The sequence below is a fragment of the Pleurodeles waltl genome, chromosome 5 (genome assembly GCF_031143425.1).
Source record: "Pleurodeles waltl isolate 20211129_DDA chromosome 5, aPleWal1.hap1.20221129, whole genome shotgun sequence".
NCBI lineage: Eukaryota > Metazoa > Chordata > Amphibia > Caudata > Salamandridae > Pleurodeles > Pleurodeles waltl.
Window position 1 is genome coordinate 734344999 of NC_090444.1, and position 16949 is coordinate 734361947.

The 16949-nt window shown below is 47.4% G+C and overlaps 1 protein-coding gene across 4 annotated transcripts in view; it reads left to right on the top strand.

The window, feature by feature from the left end:
* Window positions 1–16949, top strand: part of BIRC6 (baculoviral IAP repeat containing 6) — a 1722273-nt gene that overhangs the window by 927341 nt on the left and 777983 nt on the right. For all 4 annotated transcript variants that reach the window (XM_069234691.1, XM_069234693.1, XM_069234692.1 and 1 more), the window contains one exon: window positions 7105–7254. In XM_069234691.1, the coding sequence (XP_069090792.1) occupies window positions 7105–7254 (150 nt within the window). The remainder of the gene's footprint in view (window positions 1–7104; window positions 7255–16949) is intronic.

Consider the following 16949-nt stretch of genomic DNA (forward strand, 5'->3'; position numbering starts at 1 on the left):
AACCTGTGCAGAAGTGCATCAACAGCAGACCCATTCCTTTTTTGGGGGAAGAGGTTGTGGCACAGTCCAAGGCCATTGACACCAGCATGGACAGTTCTGGTTTTCAGGTGCTCTCAGAGCAGGTAGGAGGCAGAGTATGATATTTCCTTCCTGACTCAGTGATCTATTCACATCAGATAGTTGGCTTTTCCTTGCCTTTTATTTCCTCCTGGTGCAGTCTCCATGCTTCCCCACCACTCCCACTGCCCACATAGAGTGTCTTAGAAAACCATTCCATAATCTTCCTACAAGAAGTCAGCCGTCTACTGATGAAAGGTGACTTCAAGCAAGTGCTGGATTCAGAAAAAAGGAAAGAGGTGCTATTTGCGTTTCCTTCTGATCCCAGAGAAGGACGGAGGTCTTATACCTATACAGGATTCAAGCTCCCAAAATGACTTTTTAGAGGAAAGGCAAATTGAAAATGTTCATCCTGTCGGGTTCTTTCTGTCTGTGACCCAGGAGACTTGAGGGCTCCCCTGGATTTGCTGGGCATTTACCAATCATGCAGTCCCACTGGCATTCTCCTCGGTTTATGGTGAGATTGATGCACTTCCAACTAGCCATGCTCTCCTTCTGCCGTACCTCAACATCTCAGGTGTTCATGAAAGTGGTGGTGGTGGTGGTTGCCCATTTTTTGAAGTCTGGGACGGATGTGGCCAATGGCTGACTGTAGTGAGCCTGCCTAGAGCAGTTAGTAGTCAAGAAACACATCTGTCCCAGGCCTCCGAAGATGAGGAGCAACCACCACCCTCGCTTTCATGAACTCCCAAGAGGGCCCGTTAAGGCAGAGGAAGACCATGGGAAATTGGAAATCTGAGTCATGACTGAACTCCTGATTTGTTTGGGGTTTTCCATCAACAAGTTTAAGTGCCCTCATGAAGCCGACGCAGAGGATTTCCTTCATTGTGACTATCCTAGAAACAATGGTATTCAAGGCCTTTCCTCCACCGCAGTGAGTCTGAAACATTCAGGATATAATTCCATGTTTCTGGTTTAATCCTGGGTCTTGGTGATGAAGGCGCTGAGGTTTCTTGGAGAAGAAGCCTTATTTATCATCCTCTTCCCAACCCCAGATGGCATATGGAGGCCTTGTAGGGGAACCTTCAGTCTAAGTGGGCGCAGCATCATGGCTCCCTCTCTGACTCCAGCCAGATCCTTGCTAAAGCAATCTTCTTTGGAGATGGACAGTCACTGACCAGCCCGGCCACTCTTCCATTCTCATCCAGATTTCACAGTTGTGAGAAATGTATCACTGCTGGATTGCAGGGGAAGCGTTACCTAAGGGAGGCAAGACCAGAGGCCTCAGATTTCTGACAGAGAAGTCCATACCATATCACTGTTTTGGAGTTTGGGTGATCTGTATGGCCCTGAAAGCATTCCTGATGTCCAAAAGAGGAAGGCTGGTACATGTCCTCACTAACAACATAACTGCACGTGGATAATAAAGTACCCAGAGCTGCTGACCGACCATGAGCATTTGCCCTCTGATCTGGCTACCACTTTGGGAAAACCTCCTGTTAGGAACAGGTTAGGGTCCTCCACCAGAGTCTGTGCACTGCATACCTCTGTGCATGGTGGTTGAGTGGCAGCAGTTAAATCTGTTTGATCTGCTGGCCACAGTAGTCCATTTCATTCTTGAAGCAGACACCCTTTGACACATTGGAAAAATGTGTTGCCTCTGTGGATTTCGTCATACTGCAAGCCTTAGTTCAAATGTTGCATTGTTTGTTATCAGTGACCGAACAAGGTCTTGCAGTGGGCACAGTTAAGACTTATCTGTCAGCTTTTGTGTTTTTACCTAACCAATCTCCGTGGGAATCTGTTGTAAAGGTAGGAATCTACCTTTAGAAGATTACACCAGAGGAACAGGTTACTTACAATTGGTAGTGCTCTTTCTGATATATACTCTCTCACTTCAAATTCTTCAGCACTCTCCAACCTCCCGGTTTCTGTGGGATGGACTTCTTAACATCATAATAATGTTCCAAGCTAGATTTGTCACACTGTAACTTAAAGTATTCTTTTGAATGCTCCACATCTGATACATAAGAAGGAAGGCTGAGAAACTGGTATCAGCGTGCAGGGGTGGTGCTTATCTGTGGCTCCTACTCCATCGCTTCTGGTGCAGCACAGAGTCACCGTGGAGTACCACAGTGCTACTTATAGGCACTCAGGTATATTTCTCAAAAAAGTCTCTGGATCCAGTCTGGCACCTGAGGATTATCTTAAATTGAGGACTCTGTAGTTGGAGTATCCACCAAAAGAGCATTACGGAAGGTACATAGCTTGATCTTCTGATGGATACTTCTAATACTAGATACTTCAACCTGTGAATATTTCCCCAGATGTCAAACTAAGGACAGAAACTCAAAAGCAGTAAACCTTTGCTTCGGTAGGTGGTGTCTAGCTTCTCCAAAATGACATTGTTCCACTCCTCAAGTGATGGGCGTGGCTGCATATAAGCCACCACCCAGGTGTGATGACACCATTTCCTTTCTTTCTGAGCCTTTATACATGGATCCAGAGTTTTGCTCTTCTTATCTTTGAGTCTATTTCACCAGATTTTATTTTTTACCAGTGTGCAAGGGATAAATTTTACACGCCCTCCCAAAAACCAACAGGTTTAAACCCTGTTGGAACTGTTGCAAACAAATGTCAGTGACAGATCCCAGTAGGTATGCCAGTTGTGTCTGGGGTGTGAGCATGATTCCAGGGACTGAGATGACTGTGCCCAGAAGAATCCAACGGCCATACAGGATCTCAAGAAAAAAACTCTACATCACCAAGGATTGGAAGTCTGCGCCAAGACCAGTAAAAGTTAAAAGTAAGGTCTCGTACCCACGGCAGGTCCTTGTTTTAAAAAAAAAAAAATTTAAGACTTCGTACACGTTTAAATGAAGTGAGAATCGTCCCCTTCTCCCCCACTCTTGAACTCCATAGTGTGCCTCTTGTTCTTGCTCCCGAACCCCTGAAGAGCCGATTAAGAATTTGGTCCTCAAGAAAACCGAATTTCCAGGTTTGTAGGTGACATCACAGCAGTGGGAGGCCACGCTGCGCATATTTGACACTCTTCTGGCTCCCCCTGGAGAGCCTTTGGGGCCCCAAGGATCCACAAAGGCCTCCTTTCGTGCTTCTGCTGGCAGGTTTGCCCTTGGTGCCATCTTTGCCTCTTGTTCCTGTTTTGCATACCCTACTGGCTTGGGTGCCAGCTTTGGTTCCAATGCCACTCCCTACACCTCACAGTGATGCTGGTACTGGAAGAGCTATACTATTTTGGATTCCAATTCAGAGACAGCTTTGTTTCGACCAAATCGGTGCTTCGAACCCACTGGACTGCAGCCTATACCAAACCTTTTGGACTCTGATACCTTGCCTTTATCACACAGCAGAACTTAAACTTTTCATTATCTCTTTGGATCACATTCAGGCAATAATGACTGTGATGAAGGGGGCAAATTTGCCTCACAATACGACAAGGGCAATTTTTATGCCACAACTGCAAAACAACTTTAGTATGTAGTTTTTCAAAAAACACTCATGGGGTAGGAGGCAGGATCGGACATTTCCTACCTGGATGGCAAGACATTACTTTGGACTAATGGGTCCCCCAACTTGTCAAAAGGGGCTTCACCCTCCCATTATTTTCTTCCCTGTGTCACCTTCCAACCTCATTAGCGCATCTGGTGGAATAACACCTATCTGTTTTGCAGCAGGAGGTGCAGGCCCTTTTGGCCAAATGAGCCATAGAGAGAATTCCAATCTCGGAAATAGGAAGTAGGTGCTACTCCTGCTAGTTCTTTGTGCTAAAGAAGGACGGATGTATGCCCTCTCTACGCCTTTCTGTGAAAGGACAAATTCAAGATGCTCATGCTTGCCCAGGTCTGGTCAGCCCTGGATCCTGGATACCACATGGTAGCATGGCACCTGCAGAACTTGTATTTCTATATTCCTGTTCTACAAGCCCCCAGTCATTACCTGCAGTTCACGGCAGTACAGAAGCATTTTCAGTTTGGGGTGCTCACCTTTGGCTTTACAAGTGCCTTTTAGGTGTTCACAAAAGTGATGGCGGTGGTCGCAGCATTCCGTCAAAGGTCCGGTGTGTCACTCTTCCCATACCTCAACGACCTGCTGTTGAAGGCACCCTTACCCCAGTCACAGACCGCCTTTAGAAAACTTCAAACTTTCAAACATCATTGTGTTCACTATCAGTGTATCAAATTCACAGCCGACTCCTTTGCAGATGCCCCCATTCATCAGAGATACCCTGGGTATGATGCAGTTTTGTACCTTCCTCCCAGAGTGTCCAGGATATTCAGGGTATGATACAGATGTTTGAGCCTCTGTCCTGTATCTCAGTGATGATGGCATTGAGTTTGCTTGTTCTTTTGGCTCCCCTGCACCCTACTAGTCAACCTTACCAGGTGGATCATGCAGATTTTACAGTCTGACCTGAACGCCCAGTGGGCAGAGCAATAGGGGAACCTTTCTGATTCCATCCAGATTTCAGAGGAGACAGCAAAAGTTCTTCATTGATGTCTGTTGAACTGCGATTAGGCCAGTAGAAGACCACTCTCCTTACCCAATCCAGAACTGGTGGTGGTCACAGGTGCAAAACTACTGGGCTGCAGATCCCATATGGGAGAGGTGAAGACCACAGCAGAACCCAGCCTCCACATCAGCTTGTTTGAGTTGCGGGCAGTCTGCTTGACATTGAAGGCCTTCCTGCCATCCATCAAAGGGAGGCTACTCCCCGACCGTCATGTGGAACTGCAAAAATTAGGGCAGGATGTGGTCTTGGTTCCTGTGTCAGGAGGCTCTGTGCTTCTGAAAGTAGCTGACTCACTAGGGCATTTCCCTGGCTGTGAACAACCTAGCAGGGTCTGTAACCGCCTGATTGGACGAATACATTTGCTGATGCTTAGCAGATTATTAGTGGCAGTTGCACCAGGTGTGGCACATTCCAACAACACAGACATCTTTTCGCCATGTGCAATGCCAGAATTTTTGCAAGCTATAGTTCACAAGAAGGCTCTCTCTCTCAGAGATGCATTCCGGTCTAGAGTTGAGCTCATTTCTCCTGTATGCCTTCCCACCTCTAATCCTTCTGGCTTGAATTCTGAAGATCTAGTCTGAGGGGGTCCCAAGTGAACCGAGCACCTCTGGATTAGGACAGGAGGGTGTCGTTTCCAGGACTTGTGTGAATAAGCATCTTCCCTCCCATCAAGCTCCCACTTTTGAAGGATCTACGATTGCAGCAAAATGGGTCCTGCACCCAAGCCTCTCTAAACTGCAGCTCCGTGCTTAGAGATTGAGCAGTGGCAGCTGGTTTCCTTCGATCTTGCTGCAGACATCATTGATGCCATTTTGGAATCCAGGTGCCCAAAAACTAAATCTCTCTATGCCGGGCGGTGCCATAAGTTTGTACCTTGGTGCACCACCCATCAGATTGATCCGTTACGTACTAAACAGCTAAGCCTTACCTTGGGCACTTTTATAGGTTATTAGTCAGCTTGTTTTTTTTTGTTTTTTTAAAGTTTGTCAGATCAGTCTTTATTTAAATCCCCAGTTGTGATGCGATTTCTTAAGGGGTTACTGCATATGTTTCCACCAAGGCATTTTGTGAGGCCATTGTGGGGCATGAATTTGGGTCTCTGTTTTCTAACGTGCACTCCATTCGAGAGAGTGCACAGTTGTCAGCCATGTCTCTTGATCCTGAAAATTGTCTTTTTGGTCACACTAACTTCAGCTCGTCACCTAAGTGAGCTGTAGGCACTTTCAAACCAGCAGTCTTAGACAATATTTTGTGCCGTCAAATTGGTGCTGAGAACTCAAGCTGCTTTTCTGCAGAAAGTAGGAACACCTTTCCATGTCGGGCAGGCCTTCACCAGATGACATTCCTTGTTGGTCTCGTCCCTTCAAAGAGTAGCAGACACTACATTTCTTTTTACCCTAAGTGAACCCTCAGTTTCTTCATTGATCATACCAGAGACTTTCAGTTGGACTAATAACTCTTTTTGACTGCTCAGGAGCAAAGAGCAAGGCAGTACAGACAAGAAGCATTGGTAGTTGTATAGTCCTCCAAAATAAAATCTGCTTATGTGTTAGATAAGAAGCAACTACTTAAAGGATTATGGGCTCATTCCACACGCCAAGGCTGTTACTATTTCATTTGCATGCAGAGTGACTGTCAGCTCCATCTAATTCATACATGGAGTCTATTTAACAGGATGTATTTTTTGGATTGTTTGGTTGATGGGCACTAATAAATGTAATCTCCCTGAGATGTATTGCTTTCAAACACATTCATAAGGTGAGGAGCATACAGCAAGAAGTATCCATTTGAAGAAGTTACTTACTTTTGAGTAACAATGTCTGTTGTCTACCGTATCTTTCTTCAGATTGCTCTCCACCCTCCATACCCCCCAATGAGTTAGTGGTCTGGTTAATGATATTTCAAGGCATGAAAATTAATATAATACTGCAGTTATCAATATTGGTTTACCTCTACATGTTGATTGGATGTGGAATAATCTCTAGAACGGATACCACTGCGACAGTCTGCACCATGTATACTACAGTGTTGTCACATCCACAACAAATAAAGTTGCGGTTCAGGCCACGTGACACCACCTGACTGTGATGGAGAGCTATTGCCATTGGTAACAAGGGTTTTTATCTAATTTGAACCTGGAGGGTATTCATAACATGGGGACTCTGCAGAAAGATGGACTATCCACCAGAAATAATGTAACTGAAGATAGGTACATTTTTCGTTCCTACATTTTGTGAGGATTGATTTAAAAAATCCTTTGATTCAAAGATTCTGGCAAAGATCTGTTTAATAGTTTTAGTATTATCTCACTGAGAAACCAAAATAGTGCAAATTCTCACAATCCATTTGTTGCTTGTGGTATAATTCAACCAATACTCTGTCCTGCAGCTTTGACAGTAGAGAGCATTGACTCCTTGAAATTAGGTATCAGTGGTCGAAAAGGTTATATTCTAATTACATTCTTGATACCTATAATTTTTGACACAATACCTTGATCATATTCTTAATTGCAGGGGAACTTTTGACTCCCATATCAGCAGAAACTACAGAGGAGGCTGCTATGGGTGAAGATGCAAGTGGGTCTGCGGTAGACTCGGATGATGCTCTTCAAGCTTCTGTTCCACTGGAAGTATTAGATGAACCATTGACGTCAGATATTACAGGTAATGATTGAAACTCTTTGTTTCTAATTATTCTTTTATTGGTGATGAATAAGTTATTTTAATTTCTGGAATTTAAGATTGCATGTCTACTGGTTCAGAATCTGTAGGTTCTTTAATAAATATACTGTGGTAAATAAAAATCCAGACTTTTTTATGACCACTGTTTTATATTAATCAGTGTTCCTCTAAAAAGCTCATTCTTTGTACTTGTCTTTCTGTACACATTTTTAGATATCCTTCTCTTTCTGCCTGGACTCTGGGAGAGAACTGTTACTTGATGTTCCTCCCATATTGTTCAACTTTTGCAAGCAAGTTTATATGACATTCTTTTGCCTTCACTGACCCAGTGAAGCTTTGCTCTGAACACAGTTGAATGTTATTTATTAGCTTTCCCACTTTGAGTTCCCTGTTCTGATGAGCTTTTTGAAGGTGCTGTCCCAGAATACCGTTTCATTATATTTTTTTAAGATTTACCTGGGCAAGTTCTTTGTGTTTGGTTCTTTGTTTTTTTATGTTTAGATTTTGAAAGGTGTTAACGGAGTGCTAGTATTGTATGCTTTAATGTTATCAATGGACAGTATACATTGGCAGTAACCCCGTTTCCTGCTCCGCATCACATCCAAACCCCCTCCACAGCAGGTGGTCACCCCTGCAATGGCTACAAATAGACAAAGTAACTAACATCTAGATTTTTGACCACGCCCCGCGCTTCAAACAAGTCATGTAAAGTGGCCCAACCTCAGCTGCGTAATGAAAGCAGGCAGTTACCAGATTACATCATAGCAGACACAGGCATTCACAACCTAATTATCGGCGCCACGTTGGTTAGTAAGGGTACGGCAGATCCACCAGCCTAAATTAGGAATCCTAATAATTTAAATCTTTTCACGCCTAATTAAGAAGTGTCCCTCCCACCCTCACTCCTGGTCTCAATCCCGCCAAATAGGCCTGAAATGGGCCCCAAATAATGCGGGTGTGACTACAGCTAGGAAGGAGTTAGCCATATGTATCTGACTGCAGATTGTAATACATCATATCCCTTATCCACTCCCCCAACGTTGGCAAAGGCCTCCTGTCCCAGTGGATGGCCACCCGTCTTTTTGCCAGTAGTAGCCCTATGACTGTCAAACCCCTAACCGCAAGCGGTAGCTGCTTATCATTACCAAGCAGTGCCAGCATAGGGCTGGGTTCCATCTATTTGTCAACAATACAACTCAGATCCCTAAGAACCACTTGCCAAAAATTAAATATATATATATATATATATATATATATGGGCAACCCCAGGCCATGTGTAGAACTCCGGCTGCATCCTCTGAATATCTAGAACACATTGTATTATCTCGTAGTCCATACCTGTGTAATCTAGACAGGGTGTAATATACCTGGTTAAGGTATTTAAAATGTAGGAGTCTATATCTTCTATTGAGGGAGGTGGTTTTAGTTACCAAACAGTATGGCCATTGTTAATCATCTTTTATGGTTCCCAGGTCTTTTTGCCAGGCTAGCCGAGCCCTGGACACCCCAGACTCACAAGCTTCCTGCGTTAAGGCATACAGCCTTGATATAACATGACCAGGCGTGGAATGCTGCAGCATCAATGGCACACTAGGGACGGGAGAAGGTTCAAGCAAATCGTCTCCCAATAGATCCTGTATCCCGGCACGTGCTCTGTAATAATAGAACCTCATCAAAGGAGTAATATTAATCTGGCACTGTTGCACCTTCTCCCAGCCCCGGAAATGGCCCTCCTCAGACATGTCTTCCATGGTAACAGTACCCAAATCCCTTAGCACTTTAATAGCACCTTGCTCTTGCATCAGTGTGAACCAAGTACACCAAGCGAGAGGCATGACCGATGAGTACAGCAAGGAGCCCACCTGCCTCTCCAATAGCCGCTGCCAGGCAAATTATGTTGTATTCAGCAAAGCCAGAGTTCCATACCGCCACTTTGGACGATCAAACAGGAACCAAGGCAATTTGGTTGGGGCTGCCATCCCACACTCCAGCCGGACATGTGGCAGATACAGTGGGCGATATATCCAATAATGCGCAAACTAAGACTGTGCAACCCGGTAATATGCCTCCAGATCAGGTGCACCAAAACCCCCGATATCATAAGGAAGGGTCAAAGTCTGCCACCCTACTCTGTTGCTTACCCGCCCTTGCTGACCTACACAGGAGACATCTTAATCTATCAAAGATGGAGCTAGTAGAGATAAACAGGATATATAAATACAGAAACAAGAATCTCAACAGAACCACTATTTTCATAATTGTCACTCTCCCCGTGAGGGAGAGAGGGAGTTTGATCCAGTGTTAAACTGTTTCGGACAGACACAGTACCATAATTGTCCTGCAGCACCATGGTCAGATCTGAGTGAATTGTGATCCCCAAATTGCGAATGCAATCCTCCGTCCACTGCAGCGTGTACTTCAGCGGTACCGGACCAGTACAAGTAATAGGAAATGTGTAGGAATGTGCCCTTGTTGGCATGGTTGCCCTCCCCACTTTTTGCTTGATATTGATGCCAACTTTGAGATTGTGCTGGGATCCTGCTAACAAGGCCCCAAGAACCAGTGTTCTTTCCCAAAATCTGTACCTTGGTTTCCACAGTCGGCACACCTATGGCACACAGTTAAGTCCCTTGTTAAAGGTGGCCAGGGAAGGTCCCCAAGGGCTGCAGCATGTATTATGCCACCCTGGGGGACCCCTCACTAAGCACATGCCCACTGCCTTTGCAGCTTGTGTGTACTGGTGGGGAGAAAAGACAAAGTCGACATGGCAACCCTCTCAGGGTGCCATGCCCACCAACCACTGCCTGTGGCATAGGCAAGTCACCCCTCTAGCAGGCCGTACAGCCCTAAGGCAGGGTGCACTACACCACAGGTGAGGGCATAGCTGCATGAGCAATATGGCCCTACAGTGTCTAAGTCCATTCTTAGACATTGTAAGTGCTTTGTGGCCATATTGAGTATATGGTCTGGGAGTTGGTCATTACGAACTCAACAGCTACATGATGGCTTCACTGAATACTGGGAAGTTTTGTTTCAAACTTCTCAGCACCATAAACCCACACTGATGTCAGTGTGGGATTTATTGTAAAATGCACCCAGAAGGCATCTTAGAGATGCCCCCTGTATGTTAGTCAAAATGCTAGTGCATGACAGACCAGTCTGTGCCAGACTACCACTTTCAGGCAAGTTTCTGACCACATGGGGTGAGAGCCTTTGCGCTCTCTGTGGCCAGAAACAAAGCCTGTTCTGGATGGAGGTGCTTCACACCTCCCTACTGCAGGAACTGTAACACCTGGCGGTGAGCCTTAAAGGCTCTAGCCTCTTGTTACAGTGCCCCAGGGCACTCCAGCTAGTGGAGTTGCCTGTCCCCGGACAAATCCCCACTTTTGGCGGGAAGTCCTGTGAGAAAATGAGGGAAAGGAGGGAAGGAGTGACACACCAGCTTGGATCACCCCTAAGGGCTCCAGAGCTGAAGTGACTCACCCCCTCTCTGCAGAATCCGCCATCTTAGTTTGGAGGTCAGGGACCCATGGGTTAGGTTTGTGTCTCCCTCCCCAAAGAGAGTGGGCACAGGAAGGGTTTAGCCACCCTCAGGAACAGTAGCCATTGGCTACTGCCCTCTGACCCCTGTAATGCCCCTAAATAAAGGATTTATGGGCTCCCCTGAACCCAGATCATCAGATTCCTGGCGATCTCACAAGTAAGAAGGACTGCTAAGGTGAATCCCCAGTATAGAAAAAGGTAGATGAAAACTGACTTGTCCCCAGCCCTACTGGCCTGTCTCCTGCTTCAGAGAACCTGCAAAAGAAAAACAACACATCCTGCGAGCCCAGCAACCTCTGCCAAGCATCCAGAGGACTGCCTGCATCATCGAGGACCAAGAACTCCTGTGGACAGCGGCCCTGTCCAAGAAGAAACGACATCCAAGGGCTCCAGAGCCTCCCCCAAGCCGCAAGTCCTGACCACTCTCAACCCAACACCCACAGCCTGTGTCCAGGTGGCCCAACCGACTAGAGATGATCCCCAGGCGATCCTGAGCAAATATCCACCCTGGGTTGACTTCTCCTGTCCTCCACGACAACGCCTGCAGTGTGAATCCAGAGGACACCCCTGACCGCGAAAGCTCCTGACGAAGATACCTGTTGCCAAAAGATTTACTGCACCCGCAGCCCCCTGGCCTTGGAACTTGATCTCCAGTGCAGCGTTCAGCAGGCGGCCCTCCTACTTGTCCAGCCTGTGGGTTGACCCCCTTGACCCAGCCTGCAGCATCTAAGGGACCCCGGGCCCTCGCATAGGAAAGCATTGTGTGTTTGCACCCGGCAGCCCCTGTGATGCTGAGGGCGTGTGTTTGATGATTACCTGTTGCCATCACCCCCGCTCCTCTAAACCCCACAGGCCTGCTCTCCGAAGATGTGAGTACTTACCTGCCAGAAGATCTGAAACCGAGTGCCCCTCAGTCTCTATAGGAGCCCATGTTAAATTTGCCTAATTTTTTACCTCTACACCCGACCGGCCCCGTGTTGCTGTTGGTGGGTGTTTGGGGTTAACTTGAATCTCAACCTGTGGACTTCTAAAACTCCACACACCTGTGCGCCATTAGGTGGCATTGATCGTCTACTTGCCCATCGTTGGTGCATCGGCACCAAATATGACCTCACAGTACCTATATAGGTGCCACCCCAGCTCGCTGTTGTCGGTTCTTTTCTTTACGCATCAGCAAGTGCTGATCCGAAGAGAGCTACCCTTCAGTCATTCATTGACTGCCTTTTTTTTTTTAACTTATTGTCAAGGATTCATTCGAATTTTCAGATTCCTGTGGGTTGAGGATGCCAACGAGGAAGACCGGGTGTAGGAAAGAACACTTTTTGGCATGATTAGCCCCCACTTTTTGCCTCTTATCTGATGTGATTTCGACTGAAAGTGCACTGGGTTCGTGCTAGTCAGGTCCCCAGTGCCAAATCACTTTCCATAAATTCTACATTCATTTCTCTCAATTGGCACTATCTTTAGCACCATCTGTAAGTCCCTAGTAAATGGTACCCCTAGTACCTAGAGCCGGGAGTTCTAAAGAGGGACCTTAAGGGTTGAAGCATGAATTGTTCTACCCTCGGTGACCTCGCACCATATGAACACAGTGCTGCCACTGCAAGCTGTGTCTCTTGGTGCAGACAAAAGGGAAAACACAACCTGTCACACATCCCCCTGTGCCCGTTTCCCTACCATTTCATAGGATATTTTTAAGCCACCCCTACAGAAGGGCTAAAGCCCTAAGGCAGGGTGCATTTGGTCATATGTGAGGACATATATGCATGAGCAGATATGCTCCTGCTATATCTTTGTTAATTCTTAGACATAGTAAGTGGACAGAGAAGCCATTTTGAGTATATGTGCTGGATACTGATCTTTATGAGTTCCCCAGTTACGTGATGGATTCCCTGAAATTAGAGATGTTTGGTATCAAACATCTCGTATAAATAAACCCTCACTGAATCCTGTGATGGATTTATTAATTAATGTACTCAGAAGGCACCTTAGAGGTGCCCCCTGAAAACCTACTGACTGCTAGTGTGTTAACTTACTGGTCTAAACCAGTACAGCCACCCTAGTCAGTTTTCTGACCTCCTGAGGTGTGAGAGCCAGTGTTTTCAGATCCCCAGAACAAAGCCTTCTCTGGGTGGGGGTGTTTTCACCTCTTCCAGGTAGGATGGACATTCTAGGGCAGGAAGCTTCAAAGGACCAACCACCTTTGTTATGCAGCCCACGTCGCTCTCCAGAAAGAGAAGACCCACCACTGTATTCTGACCCCACTTCTTGGCAAGACAGGTGGGAAAATTAGTCAGATTAGGAGGTGTGTCCACATCATTGCAGTCCCACCCCTCAGGTGGACCAACTGATGTAGACACCACTTTTCAAATTCCTCCTTCTTGCTTTTGGATGGAATTAGTATTCTAGGGTCAGGTTTGTGTCCAAATCCCAGCTTAAGTGGCCGTATCAAGGGTGTATTCACCCTACAGGTAGGCAACCCTTGGGATGCTACCTTGCACTCCCTGTAACACCCCTAAATTGAGTATTTAGGTGGCTCCTCTGAACCCAAGAACTCTAATTTGACGGATGAAGAGAAGGATGAAGAAGAGCCTCTGCTTTGCGAGAACAGCTGAAGAGCTGTGGACATTTTGGCACAAACCACAGCCTGCACCGCTCTCGATAATCATGACAGTGACTTGTCCAGCGAGCTGTAGAACCACCAAAGCCTTGGGTGGCCTGCCAGCACTTCAAAATCTCCAGTAGTCTCCCCTGGAGTGGAGGAGCTACTTCCCTGCAGTCCGCTGGCACAAAAAGCAGAGTCGTTGTCCCCGCCCCACCTGCCTTGCAGATCCCTGGCCTCAACAGATGCTGCAGATGACCAGGAGGAGGTACCTGTGCTCTGGAGCACTAGGACTACCCCCAAAACTCCCCCCAACACCACCGCTGGGGAAAAGAACAGGAACGGAGCCATGCAGCACCAACCCAGTGGGTACCGGGGCGCCCTGCACCGAGCACCAACAGTGAGGATTCAGTCGGGATTTTCACTGCATCAGGACCAAGGAGCTGTCGAGGAACATCAGCATCACTGAGACCCACTTTGTGAGTGTAGGAGGCTGGCTCAGTATATGGTGTACACCTATAGGTGAGATACCCTGTAGTGAGTCCAGCCAACCCTTAGTAATAGTGTAGGCGACTCTAGATAACCTGAGCTCTCATAGGGGTAGCTATGGAGAGCAGCTAAGGCTTATCCAGGAGGGTGTAAAATGTTTGCTAATTCCATACATCAGTCAGTGAAGTACACACGGGAAAGAACCAAACTAGTGTTAGAAAAATATGTAATATTTATTATAACAAACACTCTAGAACTAACTTTGTTTCATCTCCTAACCGGAGATATGCTCATATAAAAATATACTTAGCAACAGGTAAGTAAAGACATAAAAAACATGGGCCCCTATGGAGATATGGGGGAGACCATATAGTAAAAAATGGAATGCAAAAATCGCTCCCAACCCACACTACCACCCAAGGACCTTTAGGACTGGGGAAGTACTAAAACCCAATAAGTAAGTAGTTAGGATTCCACAGACACCTGTGTGCAGAGTAGAAATCTCTGGTCAGCAACCATAGACTAACATGGGGATGTCACGTTGAAATTTTCACATTTCACGACCCTTACCAGAGGACCCTGAGGAAACCAGTTCGGACAAGGCAGGTTGGATAGTGCTCCCACCTGTGGATACCCAGAATATTGGAGTACCTACACCAGGGAGACCGGGTGCATAGGGGTCGTGTCAGAACCTCCCTCTGAAGTCAGTTGGGATCTCTGTTGTCCAGCTGCTGTCGCAACCCGTGGACCAGGTCAGTGGAACCCAGGTGTTCATTCCGGAAGACGAGGACCTAAGGAGATCGGGTGGTTTGGACTCTGTACCCTAAGACGCCCAGGTGGTGCAGGAAGGCTTCCTGTAGGACAGTGGACGAAGAAGTGCAGCTGTCTAGTCCAGGCGATGCAGGAGAATCCCAGGAGTCGTCCATGAGCTGTCCCACACCGGTCGTTGAGAGGGGTCAGCGGGGCCACCAACAAGCCTTGGCAAATGCTGCAAAGAGTTGCATGGAGTTTACATGATTTTGTGCGGACCAGCAAGGTCCAGGTGACCCAGCCTTGGCAGGTAGCTCAGGGCCAGCCCTCAGCAATCTGGAGAGCCAGCAGGAATCATTCCAGCCAAGCTGCTCCAGCGAAGGAATACATACTTTTCAGTTGCAAGGAAGATAGCTCAGACTTCTGGAAGGCCACAGAACCACCACCTGTTTTGCAGAGCCTTGGAGAGTCCGTGGGACAGCAGGCTTCACAAGCTGGTTGTCGTCATTGAGGTGCCTGCTGTAGGAAGCTGGCCTGGTGTGTTGTGGAAGCCTATGGTGTTGGCACTGTATAACAGGTCTTGGCGACCCCATTAGTGAATGTAGTCGGTGTTTAGGAAGCCAGGGCTTTCTAGAGGTAGCTGTGGATGAGCAGCCAAGGCTTATCGAGGAAACATGCAAAGCTTATGTAATACCACAATAGCCACACAGCAACTCCTCACACATGAAAGGAACCACATTAGGACCCTAGGGGAGGACCAAACCCTGTACTAAAATAGTGGGAAGTGAAGCCCCCACCCAAGGATATGGAGTTGTTAGATGAAGCTGGATGAACTAAGGACCCCAAGAGGTGAGTACTTAAGTGACCCACAGCGAACATGAGAGCAGAGTTAAGTACCTGGTCTTCACAAGGACTAACAAGAGGACTTAAAAAAAGGATTTGCAAAAACAGGCCAGTCTAAAAGATACCAAAGGTGGACTGTGAAAGAAGATGAACTGCAAAAGAAGGGGGACAGAGTCCAGTCCACAATGGAGTGTCCAGTAGAGGCAGAAGCAACTACCCACCCTTCTGTGGATGAAGATCCAGGTCAATGGGGGAAGAAGACGACCAGGTGTGGAGCCCAAGAGCTGAAAGGAAGTCCTTGGAGCAGTGCAGATGGTGTCCCACGTCGGACGTCGGGTTGCAAATGGTAAGTGGTTTAGGAGAACCACCAACAAGCCTTGGCAAATGCAAGATGAAGCAAAAGAAGAATTGCAAGGCTGAAGACGATCACGAAGGTCCAGGAGACTCGACCCTTGGAGGGGAGTCTGGGCTGACCCTCAGTAGTCGGCAAAGCCAGCAGAAGCAGTCGCAGCCCCCACAGACAATCCCCTGGTAGCAGGCACAGTAGGTTGCAGTGAGGCCCAATCAGCACACCTGGAGAGGAGTCCCACGTCGCTGGAGCAGCAGAGGGGAGACTGTTCTTGAAAGGATGAAGTGGTGGATGCCGGGGCTACTCGGAGCCTGAAGATCCCTTGGAGCAGGAGACAACAAGCCTTGGTTGCTGCAAGAGTTGTGGTGCAAAGGGGTACTGTCCTGCAGGGAGAGCTAAGGACTCACCGTCTCCCAAGTTGGACAGCGGGCAGAGAGGACCAAGGGAACCACTCCAGACTACCACCTGTAATGCAGGCTCCATGCAGGTCCAAAGGAGAGCAGATCCACTCTGCCGGTTCTCCTTGCTGTAGGTGCCTGCAGATGCAGGGGAGGGATTCCTTCACTCCAGGGGAGATTCCTTCTTGCTTCTTGGTGCAGGCTGAAGTCTCGCTGACACCAGAGGATACACAGCGAAGGAAAGGTTGCATTTGCTGGAAGGAGCCGGAGAAACAATGTTACAAGGCAAGGTAGTCTCGGGAGATGCAGTCTTGTTGGTTCCTGAAGAGTCCAGTTGTTGTTCCAGTGGCCAGAAGTAGAAGTAAATGATGAAGTCCTGCATATTGAATCTGGGGACCCACCCGTAAGGGAGTCCCTAAATAGCCCTAAAAGGGGGTTGGTCACCTTGCACGGTGACCACCTATCGGGAGGGTCTCTGACGTCGTCTGCCTGATCTGGCCACTTAGATACTCCCAGGGTACTCTGCACATCTTGGTTTCAAGATGGCAGAATCGAGTGGCCACCTGTAGGAGCTCTGGGCACCACCCCTGGCTTGGTCATGGACAGGGCAGTGGTCACTCTCCTTTCCTTTGTCCAGTTTCATGCCAGAGCAGGGACTGGAGGTCCCTGGTCTGTTGCAAACCGGTGTATTCAAGGAGCGCAC